General features: G+C 43.2%; 1 protein-coding gene across 3 annotated transcripts in view; it reads left to right on the top strand.

Moving 5' to 3' along the window:
* Positions 1-4408: 4408 nt before the first annotated feature.
* Positions 4409-19984, top strand: part of TMEM241 (transmembrane protein 241) — a 47789-nt gene continuing 32213 nt past the window's right edge. For all 3 annotated transcript variants that reach the window (XM_063130635.1, XM_063130636.1, XM_063130634.1), the window contains exons 1-4: positions 4409-4587; positions 7985-8031; positions 10278-10355; positions 18079-18160. In XM_063130635.1, the coding sequence (XP_062986705.1) occupies positions 4516-4587; positions 7985-8031; positions 10278-10355; positions 18079-18160 (279 nt within the window). In that variant the 5' untranslated portion in view covers positions 4409-4515. The remainder of the gene's footprint in view (positions 4588-7984; positions 8032-10277; positions 10356-18078; positions 18161-19984) is intronic.

The following is a 19984-nucleotide window of genomic DNA, read 5'->3' as shown; positions in this document are numbered from 1 at the left end:
AATGAAGACGCAATCCGATGCAATTTTAGGCAGAAAAAAGTCCTACATTTCCCAGCATTCCTCGGCTAGCATGGCCTTTTCCCTGTCCCGAAATCCAGGCTCTAACCCTACTCAGCTGCACCATTGGCTCCTCCTTCTCACGTTACTTTCGTGACCCGGGCGCCGTTGCAGTCCAGCCCCTCCCTGCATCACAAAGAGGACATCACAAGCAGCCGCGGGCCGTATTTGAGGAGGTCGCGTTGCGGCTCATCGCAGCAGTTCAGCCGGCGCTTTCCGAGAGGGCAAGGGGCGGTGGCCCGGCAAGGAGCCGTAGCTTCGGGTTCTGCAGAAGCACCCAGCTCTCGGCCCTCAGCAGCAGTGACCATAAGAAGGCGGGCGAACGGATGCTGCACTCGGCTTGGGCAGGAGCTGCGTAATCGGGGGCCCTTGCAGAGCTCCTGCGTTTGGATGACGCCGGGCTGCTGGTAGCCGACAGTGGGGACGCGGGGTTGTCAGCGGCTTGGAGCGCGCGTCTACGCAGAGGGAGAAAGGGCGCCCCCCGTCGCCGCCGAGGAAGCATGAGCGACGCCAACAGCCCATCGTCGGGGAAAGACGAGAAGGAGGAAACTGCAGCCGCGCCGGTGCCAGAGGGGCCCGCCGAAAAAGGTGCCGATTGCAGCCCAGCCCCGCTGCTGCCGCCCTCGCCCCCTCCCCCGCCAGAGCCAGAGCCAGAGCCAGTGTTGGCGCTGCCCACAGTGCCCCAGTCCTGGCTTCTAGACATGTTGGATGATGTGCGCTACCTCATCTCCTGCACCAACTGGTACTAGCCGCATTCTCAGTTGCCCACCTGCTGCGTGCCACCACCATGCAGGGCAATTGACAGCTGGCAGCCCAGCCTCGTGGCCAGAAAAGGGGGCAGCGGAAGCGGAACAAAAGGGGGTGCTCTCGACAGGCTGTCGCCTGGCCCTCCATCTGTGATTAAAAGACTGTGGGCGAAAATCGTGCTTTTGGCGTGATCTTGCACATTTTTCTTTCTGTGGGAACTTGGTGGCCCCCATGAACTGCCTGTTGCTTGCTTCTTTAATTCAAATGGTGTTTACCCCCACCCTCCTCTTGCTATGGAAACAGCTGTTTAGTTTTTGACTGAATAATGTCATGAGTTCAGCCCAAACGTGTGGCTTGATGGGGACAAAAATGGGACAAAGCAGTTGCCGGTAACGTGCTTGTCTCTTTCACCGCATCTTTGTTTGCTCATGTACAGGATGTTTGCCACATGGGACGACCCACTGATGTGTGGAGGTAGCACATGAGCAAACAGGCCTGCAGGGTGTGTGTGTGTGTACCATTGTGCTCTATTTCCGTCCCATGTTGTGAGTGCACTTTTATCTGGTGGGGCATGTACAAACACCCTGCAGGGATGTTGCTAGGCTTGGTCCCCTTGGGTACTAGCCCTGAATCTATTTTCCAGGGCTCCAGATCTATTCCTCAGAGCCCTGAGTGTCCACTGGTCTCAATCAAAGGTCGTTTTCTTCAGCTTAATAGCCCTGTAGGGGGCAATTTGCAAGGGGGACGGCAGGCTTTGAAGGGTTAAGTCCCTGCAACATCACCAACACCCAAAATCTCCCCCTGCGTGAAGGGGAAAATACCTTTTCCAGTGGTTTGGCATAATCTGAGTTAGGGTGGAAATTAATGGAAGAAATTATTTTGCCTCCTGTGAAATTTAAGTGAATCCTAGTAATTCTTTCTAAATGCGCAAAGAGAGATATAAATTAGCATATGCAGATTTGTGTCTTACGAGCTTGGGTCCTGAATATTGTAACTGCCTAACAACGCACCTGACACACAGGCAGGTGCCATAGCTGTGAATACCATGTTTATTTGAAGTCTCTCTTCTTCTGACAGAAACTACAAGAGAAGTCCTAATGTGGCAGCTAAGTTTTAATGGGTTGGATCCAGATTGGTTATTCCATGAATGGAAGAGTTCCTTCCATTCACAGAAGGCACCGGGATCCAGTGGATGCTCTCCATCAAAGAAAGAGGGCAGAGAGGTGATCTTTACCGCTTTCCACTGTGTCATCTCTTGAGCTACCCAAAGCTTCTTTTCAAGAGGCTGCAGGGACAAGGAGGAATACAAAAATCACATCCTCATATCCTTCCTTTAACACAAACAGAACACTGCTAAACACTACTCTGGATCTCTCCCAATTACCCTATTAAAGTAAGGATATTGCTGCAGAATCTGGTGTTAGGTCTATATGTGCTTTAAATGTACTTCTCTTTATCTAGGACATGTTATAAAGTTTAGATCTTGCATAAAAGGCCTCCCTGTGCTGTGCAGTTGCACGTTTGTCATGAAAACGCACGTGGATTTAAGAACTTTGTTCTATTGAAGTTGCCTCTCTCTGCTGCTGTTTCTAAGGCTCTTTCCCCAAAAAGCTGTTAAAAACAAGTTACTTGTAATAAACAGAATAAATATAAACAATTGCACAGCTTGAGTTTTGCCTGATTGATGAAATTTAATAACTATTCTGTTTTTAAAACTGGAAGCGTTTACAGTATCATTGTTTAAATGCACATCCATAACGCAAGTTAACTAACCTGCCAGGGCAGGAAAACTGTACATTTCATGCTGAGACATTAAAAAGAGTTCATCCCTTGGTTCATCCTTTGATTTTTAAGGATTTTTTTTTTAAAAAAAATTCTCCCCTCAAACCATTTCCCCCATAAACACACACACCTCTCTGATTCTGTGCTACCCCAAAGTAAAGGGTAAAAGCTTCCTCCATAAATGTGCAGGTGTGAGTTAATGCAGAATCAGAGAGAGGTGTGTTTATTTTTATGGGAGGAGAATAGTTGAGGGGAGGAAATTTTTAAAAACCCTAAAAAATCAAGGGATGAACCAAGCTGCTTCAACCTTGGCATGCCTAAAGTCCTACGTAAGAGCTATCATGGTACCAAGTTTCATCTCTTTAACTTTAAAAATGATAGAACTGTAAGCATTTTGGTTAATTCCCATAGGCTATAATAGAGTGGTTATCTGAAAATGGAATCGTTTGGGGTGGAGCAGACCTGCTCTGCATACCCCTACTTCACAACAATGCCAAGGGTAGGGGAAGGCAGCCGTCCATCAATGACAAGAACCAATGAACTGGAGGGGGGAGGAGAAGGGGCAGGGATAGGCGAGAGAGCAAACAAGGTAAAATAGCGCAACAACGCAAACCTGTGAAACTGACCAGCACTTGCTGCGCTAATGAAACGGAGGTAAAATTGCGAGTGAATGTCATGGAAAAAGGGTGTGATGGAGCTCATTATGAACCTTGATAGGTGGTCATCAAGCCTCTGTTTAAACACCTAATGAATGAGGGTCCATCATCTTCTGAGGCAGTCTGTTTGACTGTTAAATAACCATCAGGAAGATTTTCCTAATGTTCAGGCAAAATCCTTTTTCTTGAAATTTGAACTCATTGGCTCATGACAGCACTACAAATATTTGAAGATGGCAATTATATATCCTCTTAATCCTATTTCCGACAAGGCTAAACATACCAACTCCTTCAGCCTTACCTCATAGGACTTGGTCTCCAGGTCCCTCACCATCTTTGTCACCCTCTTTTGGACATGTTCCAGGTTGTCAATATCTTTCATGCCCAGAACTGGACATCCTGGTGATGTCTGACTAAAGCAAAGGTCTGACAGAGCAAAGTCTGTTGCTGCAAAAACAGTGTCTTGTGAACACCTTAAAGACAATTTCATTAAGCTATAAGCAAGCATGATGCATCTGATGAAGTGGAGTCCAGTCGACCAAAGCTTATGTCATAATGTGTTTGTCTTTGGGTGTCTCACAAGTCTTTTTTTGCTTTCTTTGAATGGATGTCAAATAGAGATGAGCAGATTTCTTATTTGTAAATCTTGTCGGGATTAAAAAACAAAACAAGCCATAGTATTTTTGTATACAGCTATCTCTTTCAGGTGTTCTTGTTTAAGAGCTAGTTGTTTCTCTCTTGTTCTGGGTTGCAGCCAATATTCTAATTCATTTCCACTGGTCTACTCTAAGTAGGTCTGGGTGCGTTGTATCCAGTTAGTCCTCCTTAGAGTAGATCCACTGAAATAAATGGGACTTCTCTGACTAATACAATCCATTTTTACTACTACTGGGAATTTTGCACACTGCCAAATCTAGGGAAAGGCGGTAAGCCTTATTCAGGCCAGGGAGTGTGTCTTCCAGGCAACATCCCCATTAGAAGGATATTAACCAGTTGGTGGATATAAATTCCCCTACGAAAATGAAAGTCGCGGCCAACGTAGCGAGAGCCCCCGGGGTGTGTGGCGTCTTCTGACTCCGCTCGAGAGGGAGCGTTACCCCTTTAAGAAGGCAGTTCCTCGGGACTTTTCTTTCTGCCTATTGGAGCAAACTCGAGCGCAACGTGTCCCTGTCATGGCAGCCGCATTGAGTAGCTGTTCCTTGAGCAGTTGTTATCGGATCGCGGCGGGAAGACAGTGCCTTGCCGTCCCCGGACTGGTGAAATGCTTTGACCGATGTATTTAAAGAGACCTGCCACTGGTCTCGCCTTCTGTTTATTCTACGTGGCTTCTTATTTCACCAACAAGGTGAGGATGAGGGAGGCTAGCCCAGCTGCCACTACAACTGGTCATAAATTGCCAATTATTTCTGCCTTTTTCACACGGACGCTTTTGGGTGGTCTACTTCGGCTTCATACGTAGCAGGATCAGGGACTGCTAGGGTTTCCCATCAGTTGGTATCTCTTTCTCCTTGAGCCCATAAAAAGCTGCTCACGGATTTTGAGTTTCTTACGTGAGATATGACGACTCCTCTCGCTGCGAATTTCAACTAACGGAATGGGCTTAAACTCCATCCCTTCTTTCACTCCAGCTTCAAACCCCGCTTGTCATTCATAAGCGAGGTTGTGTGGGGTGGGGGCTGGAGAGGGAACAAAAGGGAATCTATTGTCTTCACGTTCTTATCTGTGAAGGAAGGTGCAAGTATGCCTACAGCTAATTCATGCACTAACAGCGCGATCCAATGCATATCTACTCAAAAGTAAATCCCACTGAAGTCAATGGGAGTTTCTCCCAGGCATATCTCTGAGGTACTCCTTCGGACACAATCCTATGCATGTTTAGAGGAAGAAGAAAAAAACAAGTCATATACCTCTGTCTAAACATGCATAGGATCGTGTCCTTTACGGACTTCAGTGGGACTTACTTCAAGGTAAGTGTGTGTAGGATTTCAGCCCAAAGGAATCTGTTAAACAGCACTTTTACCAATAGCATAAATGTTACCTGCCCTTTTATCTCCCTAAAGAGAGAGAGAGAGAGAGAGAGAGAGAGAGAGAGCGAGAGAGCGAGAGAGCGCACACACACACACACACACACACACACACACACACACACGGGGGATTAATTAAGTGCAGCACATTTAAAGTACTTGGAAATAGGAAGCATATTCATCAGGCTGTAGAATGCTTACAGAAACCAAAATAAACTCCTACACAAGAGGTCACATGCTCTCAAGTGATAAGAAAATTGTGTCAGATTTATTTGTCTTATCCTTTGAAAGCATAATGTTTTGAGAGTTTTGCTACAAATCTTAGTATTTAGGCTTAGGATCTCGGGTTTTAACCATAATTACAGGCACCTTTGCACTTGTCTTTAAAATGATTAGGTATCGGCCCTTAAGATACAGCGTTTGAGTGCTTAAAAGGACCGTCCAAGTTATTAATTTAAATCCTTTTGGTTGTCTGATCCTACATTTTCTTCTTATTTACTGCTGAAGACACAGGAATTACATTGTTGTTTTTAAAAGTGTATCCTAAGCACACTTACTTGGGAGCAAGCTACATTTTTATTTATTTATTTATTTATTTATTACATTTCTATATCACCCATCAAGTGAAGCTACTACTACTTTGCTAAAACTTTACAGCTGAAATGCTACTGTGACTTGATGTGACTATCATCTGTTCAGCACAAGCTTCAGGCATTTTTTTTATTTCCACTTCTGGAACAAGTGGGATGTTCAGTCTTTTCAGAGTCTCCCATTCCAACAAGTTCCAGAAGGAGTCACCATCTTAGTCTGTTACAGCAAAACAACTCTCGTAGAACCTTCCATGGACCAGAGTCTTACTTCATCTGATGAAATGGATTGCAGCACATTTGTTAGTCTTTAAGGCTCAACAAGACTTTTTGTTCTTGTTCTCAGACTCTGTAGGTGCCTACAGATAAGGCTTTTATGATGCCTCATTCACTGAACTTTATTGGGGGAGTTGGTTGGTCCTGTGACCCAACATTATCATCATCTTCTCATTGTAACCCTCACCCGCGAACTTCTGTGAATGGCCAGTCACGCTCATGTGATGAAGCTCTAAGAGAATCCAAAATAAGAGTTTGCTTTCTCTAAGCTGTTGTCTCCAGCATCAAAGACAGCTTTTCCCAACCTGTGTACTGTATGAAATTAAAATTGCTAAGTAGCTAGTTTTAAATGTCACAAAAGTGGTTCCAGACTGTTCCAGCACAGGAGCTCTGAAAACAGTTTTGGGCTGTGTGCATTTTGTAAATAATGGCAAGGCTTTGCCAGGGTCATTCAGTTTACTCTGGATGATTGTTTACTGAACTAACTAACCAAACACCTGCCGTTGTTGTTGTTAAATATACACATAGATGAAGTTATCCTTGTGTTTGGTTGATCTATGGCCACTCTGATGATTAGGTAATGAGTTGCGTTCAATGTTACACTTCTATAGACATTTTTAAAAACCACATGTGGGAAAGTGGCCACGAAAAGGAACGTCCCTTTGTGATATCAGAATGACAGATAAAAATATGAGGGCCTGTCCTGATCATCACTTTTTTCATGCAATAAAGAGGTGCATTTTGCAAGGCTTCCAAGAGCAAGACTTCCTATGGTGAGGGGCCATAGCTCAGGTTTAAAGCACATGCATTGCTTTGCAGGCCAATGGTCCTAGGTTTAGTGGCATCTCCAGTTAAGGCAGAGGTGGGGAACTTCCAGCCCATGGACCAAATGTGGGCCTCCAGGCCTCTCAGTCTGGACCTTTTCAGGCCACACACCCTCACTGGATCCCTCTAGGTTATTGATATTATTTGCTAGACAGTATGTCTAGTCTACCCCAGTTGCTGGGGAACATGGGAAAGAGGGTGCTGTTGGCCACTGTGTGAACAGAGTGCTGGACTAGATAGACCCTTGGTCTGATCCAGCATGGCTCTTACATTCTTATTCCATCCTGCTCAGTGAAGTTGATGGAGAGAACCTTGCAAAAATTGGGGAAGGAGAATGCGTGGGTACAAATCTCTCCCCCACCCCATTGTGTACTGAGCAAATGTAAGAGTCATGTCCATAATTTTTCCCACTTTGGGCACTTGCCTCGTCTCTTTTTGGTTGTGGCCACACCCACTGTTGGAATGTAGCCCTCAACAGGAAGAAGGTTCCCCACCCCTGAGTTTAAGGTATCAAGTAGCAGATAATGGGGATATTTATTTATTTATTTATTTTATGGATTTATATACCACTTAACCATATTTGAAAACACCTCTCTCTGCCTGAAATCCATGAAAGGCACCATGAGTCAGAAGAGACAGTACTGCATTTGTGGAGAAATAGTTGGACCCAGTATAAGGGCGGCATCCTATGTATGTTTAAACAGAAAAAGTCCTACAACTCCCAGCACTTCTATCTAAACATAGGATCGCGCCCTACGAGAGCTTTCTGCATCCCTATATCTTGTACACATGTCGTTCTGACATTACAACAATGTGACTCTTTGGCCTTTCAAAAACCGTTGAGGAAGGGAACTGTAACATCAGAAGTGACCCTACGTATGCACTGAGAACAGGTGCACTGAGAACCAAAACTGAACAGATGTTTGAAGAACATGCTTATGATTGCTGTAAGAATTCTTCATTATGCTGCCCTTGTCTGTCTTTTTTTTAATATTATGTAATGTCTTTTAACTTGGCATTTGTTTTCCAGTATGTCCTGTCTGTCCTGAAATTCACCTACCCTACCCTTTTTCAAGGGTAAGTACAATTGTAAAAGCACATTTAAAAAATAAGAGTCTTATATCAGTAGATAACTGTACTAGTCAGAGGCTAATGTTAGTGTTGCATATCACTGCTGTCATGTAGAGAACTCTTGATATTTTGTATTGTCACATGCTCCTCACTCCCCAGCTCAACTTTCTCTGCTTCTGTATCAAAAACTGCTCGCTTGCTCTCACACACCCACACCCCTTCCATTAACCCCCCTCTTCAAGTTCTTGTTTTTCCTCCAAGTTCTGATATCTTTATCCCATTCAAAACACTTAAAAAAGATCTCCAACTATTTCCTAGCAGTGACCTCACATTAAGGGAACGTTCACCATCAGCCATTTTGAACCATTAGTAGGCAATCTCCATAACAAAGATTGCTGCCCATTTGCTCCTACAGCAGAAAGACTTAACCTTCTTTCTAGTTAGATGATGTAATCAGGAAAGATCAGCTTTCTTTATGAGTTAGTTGTAATAAAGTAGTACCTGGGAAAATCAGACCTTAATAATACAACTGTAGCAGTTTGACACTGGAGTGTCTTTCATAATTGCCATCTTACTCTTGCTCCCCAGGAGTCTCTGTGTCTTTAACAGGTAGAAATTCAGTAGATTCAGTTTGTATAATGGTATGTGTATTTGACTTAGTGTCTAGGAAATAGTTTTTCTTAATGCTGAATCACAGCCCAGTCTCATTGTACACTGTACAATCTGCCTCGCAAAAACAGCACAGGAGGGACACTCAAAGACAGTTTAGTCATAATGAAGACGGTGGCTTGAGGCGGAAGCTAAGATGGCAGACTGGTTGAAGCAGGGTGATCGAACTGTTCTGAGGAAGAGTTCTGATGGGTGTTTTTAAAATGGCGACTGGGGAAAGAGCAGGCTAAGAGTGAGATGGCGTGAAAGCTCTCAGATTACAACACTTTTCAAATCCTGAGTTACGAGCTCTGCCAAGATGCATGTAAGTTGATGATAGGGTGTATTAAATTATGCATGGTGTGGAGAAAGTGGATAGAGAGACACGTTTCTCCAATAATACTAAAAGATGAGATCACTCAATGAAGTTGATTGACAGTAGAACTATGACAGAAAAAAGAAGTGCTTTCTCACACAATGCATAATGAATGTATGGAATTCACTGCCAGAAGATATGGCCATTAAAAGAAGATTAGGCAAACTCATGGATGATATGTCTGACAGTGGCTATTAGCCATCATGGTGAAATGGAAGCTTTCCAGTTGCTGGTGGGTGCAATCCAGACCCCAGCCAATGTTATGTTGCCCATGCCTGATATATGAGGAACAGGCCTGTGGCACAGTAATGGCTTGTGTAGAGCCACCCAACAGGATCATGAGAACATTCATATCTCATGCTGCTTATCTCTAACTGACAGCAGTTCATCCCAGATTTTTGTTTGATTGAATATTCATTCTAGCCAAAAGTAGGGTTGACATTTGTGTTTTATATGTTGGAAATAATACAGTATCTTCAGTGTAACTTATTTATTTATTTATTATTGCATTTATATCCCGCCTTTTTTCCTTCAAGGAACCCAAGGCAGCATACATAATTCCCCTCCACCTCTCCATTTTATCCTCACAACAACAACCCTGTGAGGTGGGCTGGGCTGAGAGTCTGTGACTGGCCCAAAGTCACCCAGTTTCCATGGCTGAGTAGGGACTAGAACCTGGATCTCCCGAACTCCCAGTCCAAAGCTCTGAGTCCTGAGCTTACAACTTACAACCTGGGTTCTAGTTTTTAGCTGTGTGAAATGTGCTGGTTTCCCCAACCCTGCCCCATTTTAACTGCTTCTGGCACTGCAGCAGCTGAAGTTGCAAGTTATTAGGGAGCCCATCGAGGGAGGTGCCTTAGGCTGAATCAGACTATTGATCCGTCTGGCTCAATATCACCTGCTCTGCACTGACAGGCAGCAGTTCCTCAGGGTTTTAGAGAGAACTCTTTCCCAGTCCTGCCTGGAGATGTCAAGAATTAAACCTGGAACCTTTGTGTGCAAAGTATGTGCTCTGCTGCTGAGCTACAGCCCACAATATATATTGTCTTTGTTTTGTTCTATAAATGGCATTTTGTTTTGTGGATATTTATACCACCCATCCAATGACTCAAGGCACCATGTGATCAGGCTGCTTGTCACTCATGGAAGAAGCCACCATTGTGAGTCATAGTTAACCTGGGTTGAATTGTTTGGAAACAAAGTGATTTTGTGTTTGTTGCAATTGAAGGTGGCAGACTCTAGTTGGTGGATTTCTCCTACACATTTCCTGGAAGATCGGCTGGGTGGAGATCAGCAGCAGTTCAAGGTACTGTGGAGTTGCAACATGAGAATAATGCAGATGTGGTTTGTATGCCCTAGTATTCTATCCAGTGGGATATGTGTCATCTAACAACAAAGATGTGTGTGTGTGTGTGTGTGTGTATTTCTCTCCCCAACCCCCTTAATGTTGCGAGGACTGTGAAGTGGCATTTTTAAAATAAGAAACCCAAATTAGTTTTCTATGTGCCTGTCACAATGTGTGTGTTTTTTAAAAATGTTTTTATATAAATTTTCTCCTGTGCTCATGAGATAAAATCACAGGCCACTGTTTCAATGTGTCTGTGCATATTTCTTCCCTACCAACTGTGGTATAATCAGCATGGCAGAGTACTTGAACTGTTCCCAAATGTCAAAAGCAGATTTCTCAGTTCCAGGGGCCAATCTAGATCTATTGCAATCTAGAATGAAGAATTCAGCTTTGTAAATTTTAGGTGTGCATCATATCACAGATTGTTTGTCTGTCTAGCCTGGTAACCTTTTCAACAATAATGAATAATTTCAGATACTTTTTAGAAATATATGACTATTTGGGAGGGAGGGCCTAATGTGACGTTTAAACAAGAGAATACACTCTGAACATTTTAGAAATATATAGCTATTTTTCATGAATTTGAGAAGCAAAAATGCTTCAGATTTTTTTTTTAAAAAAAACAATTGCCCATCGCTGCATAGTTAAAAAAGGGGCTAAGAGAAGTCCGTGCTTCTTAACATCAGGAGGGTGGTTTTTATTTGTACCTCAGAGAAGGTGAAGAGTAGCAGCACATCAGAGGTTCATTATTATTATTATTATTATTATTATTTATTTATATAGCATGTTGGCATATATTAGTTGTGGTGCCAATAGAGCCCCAAATTGTGGTAACAGTTTAATATTGTCGTAATGGCTGCCTAATTTTTGTTCTTGTTACCCTGAAACATTCTATTAAAAAGAGAAGAAAAACAAAAGATCATACCTTTGATGATGAAGATTGGTTTTAATGCTAAGGGCTTCACTCCACTAGATGTCAGTCTAAGCATGGCAAACATAACACAGAGAACTCCCTGCTCTGTACCCTTGCTGGTGTGTAAAAGATGGGATGTGAAGCCCAGCATGTTCCACAACTCTAAGAAAAGAGGGTGGGAGCAGCATAAGAGAAGAGGAACTCCTCAAGGCAGCCAGGACTCAGATTACTGAAGGTGCAACCCTATGCATATTTAGGAAGGGGGAAAAAGGACTACAACTCGCCGCAAGCCCCAGCCAGCCAGACTGGGGCGTGCTGGAAGTTGGCTGGGCATGCTGGGAGTTGTAGGCCTTCTTTCTGTCTAAACATGCATAGGATTGTACCCTAAGGCTGTAATCCTATAACTAATTACCTGGAAACAAGTCCCACTGAACTCAATGGGACTTACTTCTGAGTTAGTTGTGTATAGGATTGACTTTGAATTGGACATGCAAACAAACAGGCAGACAGTGCAGTGGAGGCAGAAGAGGAGTTATGTGCTCTCTCTTTCTCACCTCTGTCAGGAGGCAGGTTTCAGATTTCTGCACAGGATGTAACTTTCTAACCACCGCCTTCAAGATCAGCTCCGTGAAGAAAGCATTGTAGTAGTCCAAATGGGAAGTTACCAAATCATGGACGATTCAGGCTTGATCATGATGGCTGGATTCTCACAACATGCTAACCCACCATGGGTTAACAAGTAGTCTGAACGCAGCGTGTTTTCCACAGGGTGGTTTGTTAACCATGCAGCGTGGTTTATTTTTCTCAAACAAGCCACCTTGAGAACTCATAGCTTGTTGTTTGGTTGTTCAGGGTGGTTAATAAATCACACTGTGTGGTTAATGAGCAATCCTGCAGATAACACGTTGCGTTCAGACAATACACTAGCCCACTGTTCAACCCGCTGTTAGCGTGTTGTGCGAACCCAATATCAAAGTATACACTAGTCCTATGTGAAAGGAAGGATCGCAGCCATCATCAGTCAAACCTGGTAAAAGACACCCCATGCCATTACTACCTCATGGGAATCAAGCAGGCGTGTTTGTCAAGGAACACCCCCATACTATGAGTCTGTTTCTTCCTAGGGAGCATGACCCTACTTCACACAGACAAAATCACTATCTCCTCATCTCTGGATCAAACTACTACCAGCTCTTCTTGTCTGGTTTAAGCTTTTGTTTCTGAGCCCATTCTGTCCATTACTACATCCAGGGATTTGCTCAGAGAACTCAGAACTACTCTTGAGTTAGATGAGCACAAGCAATAGAGTTGGATGTTATATCAGTCAACTGATGATACCATTTCCCAAGCTGGCAGACAGTCTCCTCTCATGAGGCAGAGCATCTGTCGCTCAATGTTATTACTCTCTGGAGTAATACCCTAGGGAATAATTATGTATTTATGAGGGACACAGAATTGTTAGCATAGTACAGGAGTGCCATCATTGGGTTTCTTGGGAGAAGATAGCCTCCAGTTGTTCAATCTTCTTATGAATTTTCTCTTAGAATTCTTGGATATTAGAAGCCTTCTCTTTTCTAGCTCATGTCTGAGGAATGAATTTTGTGTATATAATTAAGATAATTATTCTTGTAACTACTGGATGCCAAGACTAAGGTGGTTATGTTTAACTTACTTTAACATTTTGACATTGTCAACATCCAAGTAAAGTTATCATGAACCATGCGATTTGAAAGTACAATGCATTTGATCTTTTTTCTTGAACACACACACAACTATGAGAATTAGCAACTTGTTGAAAAATTAATACTGGAATGTCAAGGATTCTAATCGGCAGTGATGGTTGAAGTCCCAGGATGAGTGGAAGTTATGAGTTCTTTGCCCTGTTGAGCAAAACTTGGGATTAGTTAGGTTTTTGCTCTTAGTTTCCTTGGTACCAATATTTCCATCAGCCTTGTTTGTAGAAGTACAGAGTATTGTCAGCTCCAATAGTATTTAAAGGGGATGGTGACTCATATTCTTCAAGTGCAGTTGGAGATGGGAAGGTATTGTAGGAGCTGCTCCTAATTCTTTCAAGGTCTGAGAGCAGATTCTTGGCATATGCTTCAGGATTCTTTTCATTCTAAATAAACGGACTGTGTGTTTGATGAAGAGTACATCCACACTGCAAACTTCAATTGGTTTTAAATGGTCTTGGCTGTTATGCCTTCAACAAATGAAGCCTGGGAGCTGTAGTTTTGGGTGGATGCTGACCAGGGCCGGTGCCAGACTATTTTGCGCCCTAGGCAAGGCGAGCTACTTGCACCACCACCCCCAAATTGCCAACTTCGATTTTTAAGAACAGATGTTTTGTAGAAAAAATAAGCACAAAACTCATAAGTCCCCACTGCGTACAGAACAACAATTTAGTGCTTCCAAAGGCAAAGCTCCAAAACGGGCAGAAACACTTGTTTCTGGACTGGGACAGATTGGTGTGCTAATCTGGTGCTCACTTATGTAAGATTTGCCACCCTACACCCTTCCAGAAACTAGCATTTCCACTCACTTCAGCTTGCCTCCAGAAACACTAAACTGCAAGCATTTCCACAAGTGGTAGGGTCGCTTGCAGCCCAGAAGTAGTGGGGCAGATTGCACATGCAAGGGCAGTTCTGGATTCTGCCCCAAGAACCAACGACGATGATAGTGATGATGATGATGATGATAATGCATTCAATCCAGTAAAAATAGAAAAATCAGATAAATTAAAAGTAGATTAGCACCACAAACACAGTAACCTTATAAAAGGAGGGAGGCTGGGAAGGGAGGAGGAAGATTCAACAGACACCCAGGAGGGAAGGGAAGAGAGGAGGCAGAGGAGGAAGGGGGCGCCTCCGCCTCGGGGATCCTTTTCCCCCTCGGAGAAAGTGGAGCTCTCCGGAAGCAACACCAACATGGCAGGAACCACCCTCAGCCACATCCTGCATTTCCCATGGTGGCCAGCTGCCACCACACTGGGCTCCTGCTGCCTCCTCAGCAGCCGCCTCTCATGCCCTGCCCCAAAGCGCCGTCGACCAACTGCATCAGCACAGCCCTCTGCTGCAGCAGCGCGGGGAGTCGCCCGCAGCTCGTGGAGGCGGTGTGAGCGTTGATTGCTCAGAACCTACAGCCTGGCTGCTCCCGTTCCAGCCACTGACCCTCATAGACTAGTCGTCTTCCTCCTCACGCGGTGCCCGGCATGGTCTGCTGCTGCTCTTTGCGCCGGCTGGCTCATTGCTTCTGCTGCTGCGCAGTCAGTTCAGCCAGCTGGAACACTGCCTGCAGCGCCCCTAAGGGGAGGCGCCCTAGGCGACCGCCTGACTTGCCTACTCCTGGTGCTGGCCCTGATGCTGACATTTCTCTAACTTCCATCTTTAACTCCCTCATTGGGCTGGTTCATATGAAATAGCTGGGTCATTGTGGGTTATTTAACCTAAGATGAGCCATGGTACATGCTGAGCACATACAGCTTCCATTTTGAATATGCAACCCCTCACCATGTCATGCGAACCTGATAATAAAGTCAAAGAAAGGGGCGGATCGTATCACTATCCGTGTTCACATATACTACAAAGGTAGATAAGTATTATAAAAGCCTTTTAATACATTAATAAGTTTCACTAGTGCAGAAAAAAGTATATTGCCACTGTAGAGCTGTGTAGTCTAACATTTAAAAACACATTAAAAACACATTAACAATTACTAGGAACCCATTCAAAGACTCAAAGTCAAGGAAAAATTAAAAAACAAAACAAAACAGACCAAGCGCATTTCGACCCTAAAGGAGGGTCTTCCTCAGTGGTCACCTATACTATATACACACTTAGAGATACTAGGTAGTTATTTACAAATTGCCAATGCCACTAGATGTAACCTTGCTTTTTAAAAGTAGGCATTGGGCTAGTATATTTCAGCCAGCATCCCAGGTTTGGGATACAGCTTCCTGTCCCAACTGCCAAGGTGGTATTCTATCTGCAAGGAGCCTCTTTATTGCTGGTGTTTTCACATGTATTTCTTTTGTTATTAAAAGGCTGCCTTTTAATAACAAAAGAAATACATGTGAAAACACCAGCGAAATTGGGGCCAGCATTCGCTACAGAACATAATAAAGAGGCTCCTTCCAGATAGAATACCACCTTGGCAGTTGGGACAGGAAGCTGTATCCCAAACCTGGGATGCTGGCTGAAATATACTAGCCCAATTCCTACTTTTAAAAAGCAAGGTTGGTTTGTTGTTATTTAAAAAAAAATCCCTTGACTTTGAGTCTTTGAATGGGTTCCTAGTAATTGTTAATGCGTTTTTAATGTGTTTTTAAATGTCAGACTACATAGCTCTACAGTGGCAATATACTTTTTTCTGCACTAGTGAAACTTATTAATGTATTAAAAGGCTTTTATAATACTTATCTACCTTTGTAGTATATGTGAACATGGATAGCGAAACGATACGCCCCTTTCTTTTATTTTATTGTCTTCACTTTAAGGGGCCTGGATAGCTCTTTTGCTTATATGTGAACCTGATAATCATGGGTTATTCAAATGTTAAACACACTTTGTATAACCCTACTACTAATCAAGGGTTGTGCAAGAGTTGTTTAACCCTTGAATAACCCAGGATGGCCAGTTTTGCATGTCATGGTGCAACCCCTGATCACCCCAATCAGATGTTGCATATTCAAATTGGCGACCAGATGTGGCCGGCATGCGCCATGACTCATTGTGGGTTAAATAAGTAGCCCATGATGTGAAATGACCCACAATGATCAAGCTGTGTCATGCAAACTAGGTGATTGAATTAAAGATGAATGTACTCATCTGCACTTTTCTTTGCATAGATGCCATAATGGTTAATCCTGATTTGTGGTGTAGTCATGCCCTGTCCCCATGAAGTGCTGTGCAATCCAGTAACCCTTCCCATTCATGTAATGTTCCATATTTCTTCCCTACATGCCAAGAAATACAGAACACATTGCTCTCTGCATAGTCATTATAGCAGACTCTAAGCCTTAACATTGTATGGTTTGGCCTGTAAGAGTGATGATTGTTATTGAAGCATTTCCTGTAGTGCTAGACATTCTTTTCCAACCCTGGAAAAACAACAACCCTGTCTTGGCAGCATAGAAATTCTGCAGTTACATCATGGGAACAGTGCTAATGGCCTTTTCCATTGCATTTTATATGGGCATATTGAAAATGCACACATTTCAGGGATTCCTGGGATTTCACATTGTGGTCAATGGTCTCTGTTTTCCATACTGAAATCTTGTTCTCAAGCCTTAGGGTTTGATTTTTCCACTGTTACTGCAGCTCAAATGGCATTGCTTGTTTTAAGTAGGCATCTGATTTGAAGTTCCCAACAGTGTAATTACAATAGTTGCCAGTCTGATCCAGTTAAATTTCCATTATGGCCAATGACCTTAAAAGGTACTATAGTATACACATGCACACCCATCAGTGTAAATAAGGCAACAAGAGATTCCTTCTTCTTTTCTTAAAATCACCTGAGTTGTTTGTCAGATAGCATTGAGGTGCACAGCTAAACAAGGTGACAGAACAATCCCATACATGTCTACTCAGAAGTAAGCCCCATTGAGCTCAGCTGGATTTACTCCCAGGTAAGTATGTATAGGATTGTAGCCTAAGTGACTTATGAGTAGGGTGACCATATGAAAACGAGGACAGGGCGCCTATATCTTTAACAGTTGTATTGAAAAGGGAATTTTTGCAGGTGTCATTTGTATATATGGGGAACCTGGTGAAATTCCCTCTTCATCACACCAGTTAAAGCTGCAGGTGCCCTGCCCTCTTTTAAATCTGGTCACTCTAGTATAGCTCCTGCAGCTTTAACTGCTGTGATGAAGAGGGAATTTCACCAGGTTCTCCATATATACAAATGACACCTGCTGAAATTCCCTTTTCTAGGCAACTGTGAAAGATACAAGAGCCCTGTCCTCCTTTTCATATGGTCACCCTACTTATGAGATACAAAATATTTGTCATCAGATGTTTTATTGAAACGGCTGGTCCTTTTCTCTGATTTCAGTGTAAATGAAGAAACTATGCTTTAGAAACCAATGGCCTTGGTTTGAAAATCCATAAGGTTACATTGTAAAGCACCTTTTGAGGCATGTTCTCACGACAACTACCTGGAACAGCTGAGCTAGTAAGGAATCGTGAATACATTCCTGAATTCATTTTAAAAAAATGCATGCAAGCAGCCTGAAAAATAATTGCAGGTGTACTTTTTTGTAACCTGGGAAAGGTCAGACGTGAGGATGAGATATGCATCTCGCAAAGCAACCACCTTTCTCCATGACTGGGTTCGGATAATCACAGGGGTAAAATAAGCCATTGTGCGATTTCCATAAATAGCAGCAAAGCAGTGTGGGTTACCTTGCCATTCAAACTTGGTGGGTGCACAGCGGGGGTGGCTTCTTACCCACACCACAACCCATGGTTTGTAGTAGGGCTTGTGGCACAGGCAAGAAGTCACCTTTGCTGTGCCGGGTTCACATGACATGGCAACTCACGCTGCATTGAAGCTAATTATGGAAGTCGCAGCTGCGTGTGCAGGGGCAGGAGAAGTCACGAGGGCTTCTTTTACCCCCAGGAACATTTAAACAGCCCCCATGTCTCACACCTGACCAAAGTGACAGTTCCCATGTCTTTTTCTTTGCCAAAGTTATATCCACAGCGGTGGGGGCGGGGTGGATGTCTTCTGGCACAGTTGTAACTGCATTGCTCATTTTGTTTTTAGGTCTGAAGTACTGTCATGGCTGCCAGCTTCTGCACTTTTTGTGGGCATTATTTATTCAGGTTCCAGGGCCTTATCCAGATTGGTAAGATAGATTCAAATGGGATCTAACATGCTGTTTTGTTGTTAATTTGTAATGTTTAGCTACGAATGGTGTAGTAAGGTTAAAGCCATTGACATTACTGAGGTTAAAGACGTTTATTTAAAACACTGAATATACTATGAGGGCTCTAAACATGTTCAGGATATGCAGCAGCTTAGGTTTTTCACTTCAAGTGCCAAATGAGTTGAGTTGTTGCTGTCCCTGATTTGACTGTCTTCATAGTAGACACCTCATATAAGCTCCCCTGAATCTTGTGTAATGGCCCAAAGATTCAAGTTAAGTTCGTTTTATTTGCTGGGGTTCACTATATGTATTAATACACATCAATATACCTAGCACAGAGGTAGGCAGCCTTTTTGTGTCCTCAGGCACATGTGACCATTTCTTTTCAGAGCTGCAAGTACATGGGACAATTGGGTGGGGGAGCATGGGCACATCATAGATTTTGGGGGGCATGGGCACATTTTATTGCCCCCTTTTGGGATTCCCACTTTTCTTAACCCCCCCCCCTCAGTTTCCACTTTTGGCATTTGAAGTGAAAAATCTAAAGTGTTCTAATTGAGATGGGAAGGTCCCGCGCTGACTGGAACCCACCTGTCGCCTTGCATAAATGATTATCTGGAAGCCTGACCATCAGAACATGTAATCTGCATTTTTTTTTAGCTTTTCATGTTATATTGTCCCAGGTGTGAGAATAACCCCCGAGTTCTGAAAAAATATTGTGTGAACAGTGTCAACAAGTTTCAAGTATGTATCTCTACTTGGGAATATATAATGCAAACTTAGTAGTTAATGGTGAAAGAGGATATGAGATTTAGCCAAACCTCTGGGGATGGCTCTTTAAACAAGCAGCCCAGTCATAAAACATATAGCAAAGTCCAGTATCAAAACAATTAGCAGCAAAACAGCTAGGAATTTTCCAGATAAAACAGTAACCTTTTACAGCAGCCAGAGTTCATTCTTTCCCCCTCTTTCCCACCTAGATCTACTGATAAGTTACAGGGGAAGTTTAGTCTCTGTAAACCTTTCTGCCTCAGTTGAATTGGCTCCGTTGGCGGCTTCTGCAAAATCTACGATATAATCTGGCCTCAGTGCTTTGAATACACAGTCTCTGTATGAATATGAAAGATGCTCCATTATGTCACGAATCATTCCTGAATTCCTGCTGAAATGGCTGTCGCTACTACCATGACGCAGCACATAGCTGTGGACAGTTTAACCACCAATGAGTTATTATATTGTTTGTGGGTTCAAATTCCTGTTCTTCCATAAACATATTGGATAGCTTTTTTGAAGTCATACTGGGCTTTTCTACACAAAGCATTTATCGTGTGCTCATCATTCCCTACTCGTCATGAACACACACACACACAGAGTTTTGCTTCTGTGTCTACCCAGCACTTTTGGCAATTTTTTTTTAGAGCAGGAAAAATTGTCATTTAATTGTAAAAATGAAAGAAAGTGCAATTTCCTCATGTGTGTTTGCATGACTTTACTATACCACAAACCACCTAGAGGTTCTGTAGCTGAAAAACAGGAAAGAAAAACACTTCTCGTGCAGTGCTCGAATCTCAATTCTGTGACAAAAACAAGAGCAAGTGGATTAACGGCAGATTAGCAGCCTCGTGTTGAAAAGTTCTTGCTCTCAGACTCAGTTCTTTGCCTCTAAAATGGGAATATTAATTCAGAGTGATTGTGAAAAGAGAGATTCTTTGCATTTAAAATACTGTAGAGATTATTCAACATGCTTTCTACTGAATTGGGCCCTTCTTAGCTATGGCTACCTGTTTCTTCTTCTAAGATTTC

This window comes from Elgaria multicarinata, chromosome 7 (assembly GCF_023053635.1).
Source record: "Elgaria multicarinata webbii isolate HBS135686 ecotype San Diego chromosome 7, rElgMul1.1.pri, whole genome shotgun sequence".
In the NCBI taxonomy this organism is placed as follows: Eukaryota; Metazoa; Chordata; class Lepidosauria; order Squamata; family Anguidae; genus Elgaria; species Elgaria multicarinata.
This window is presented reverse-complemented; position numbering and strand designations above follow the sequence as displayed.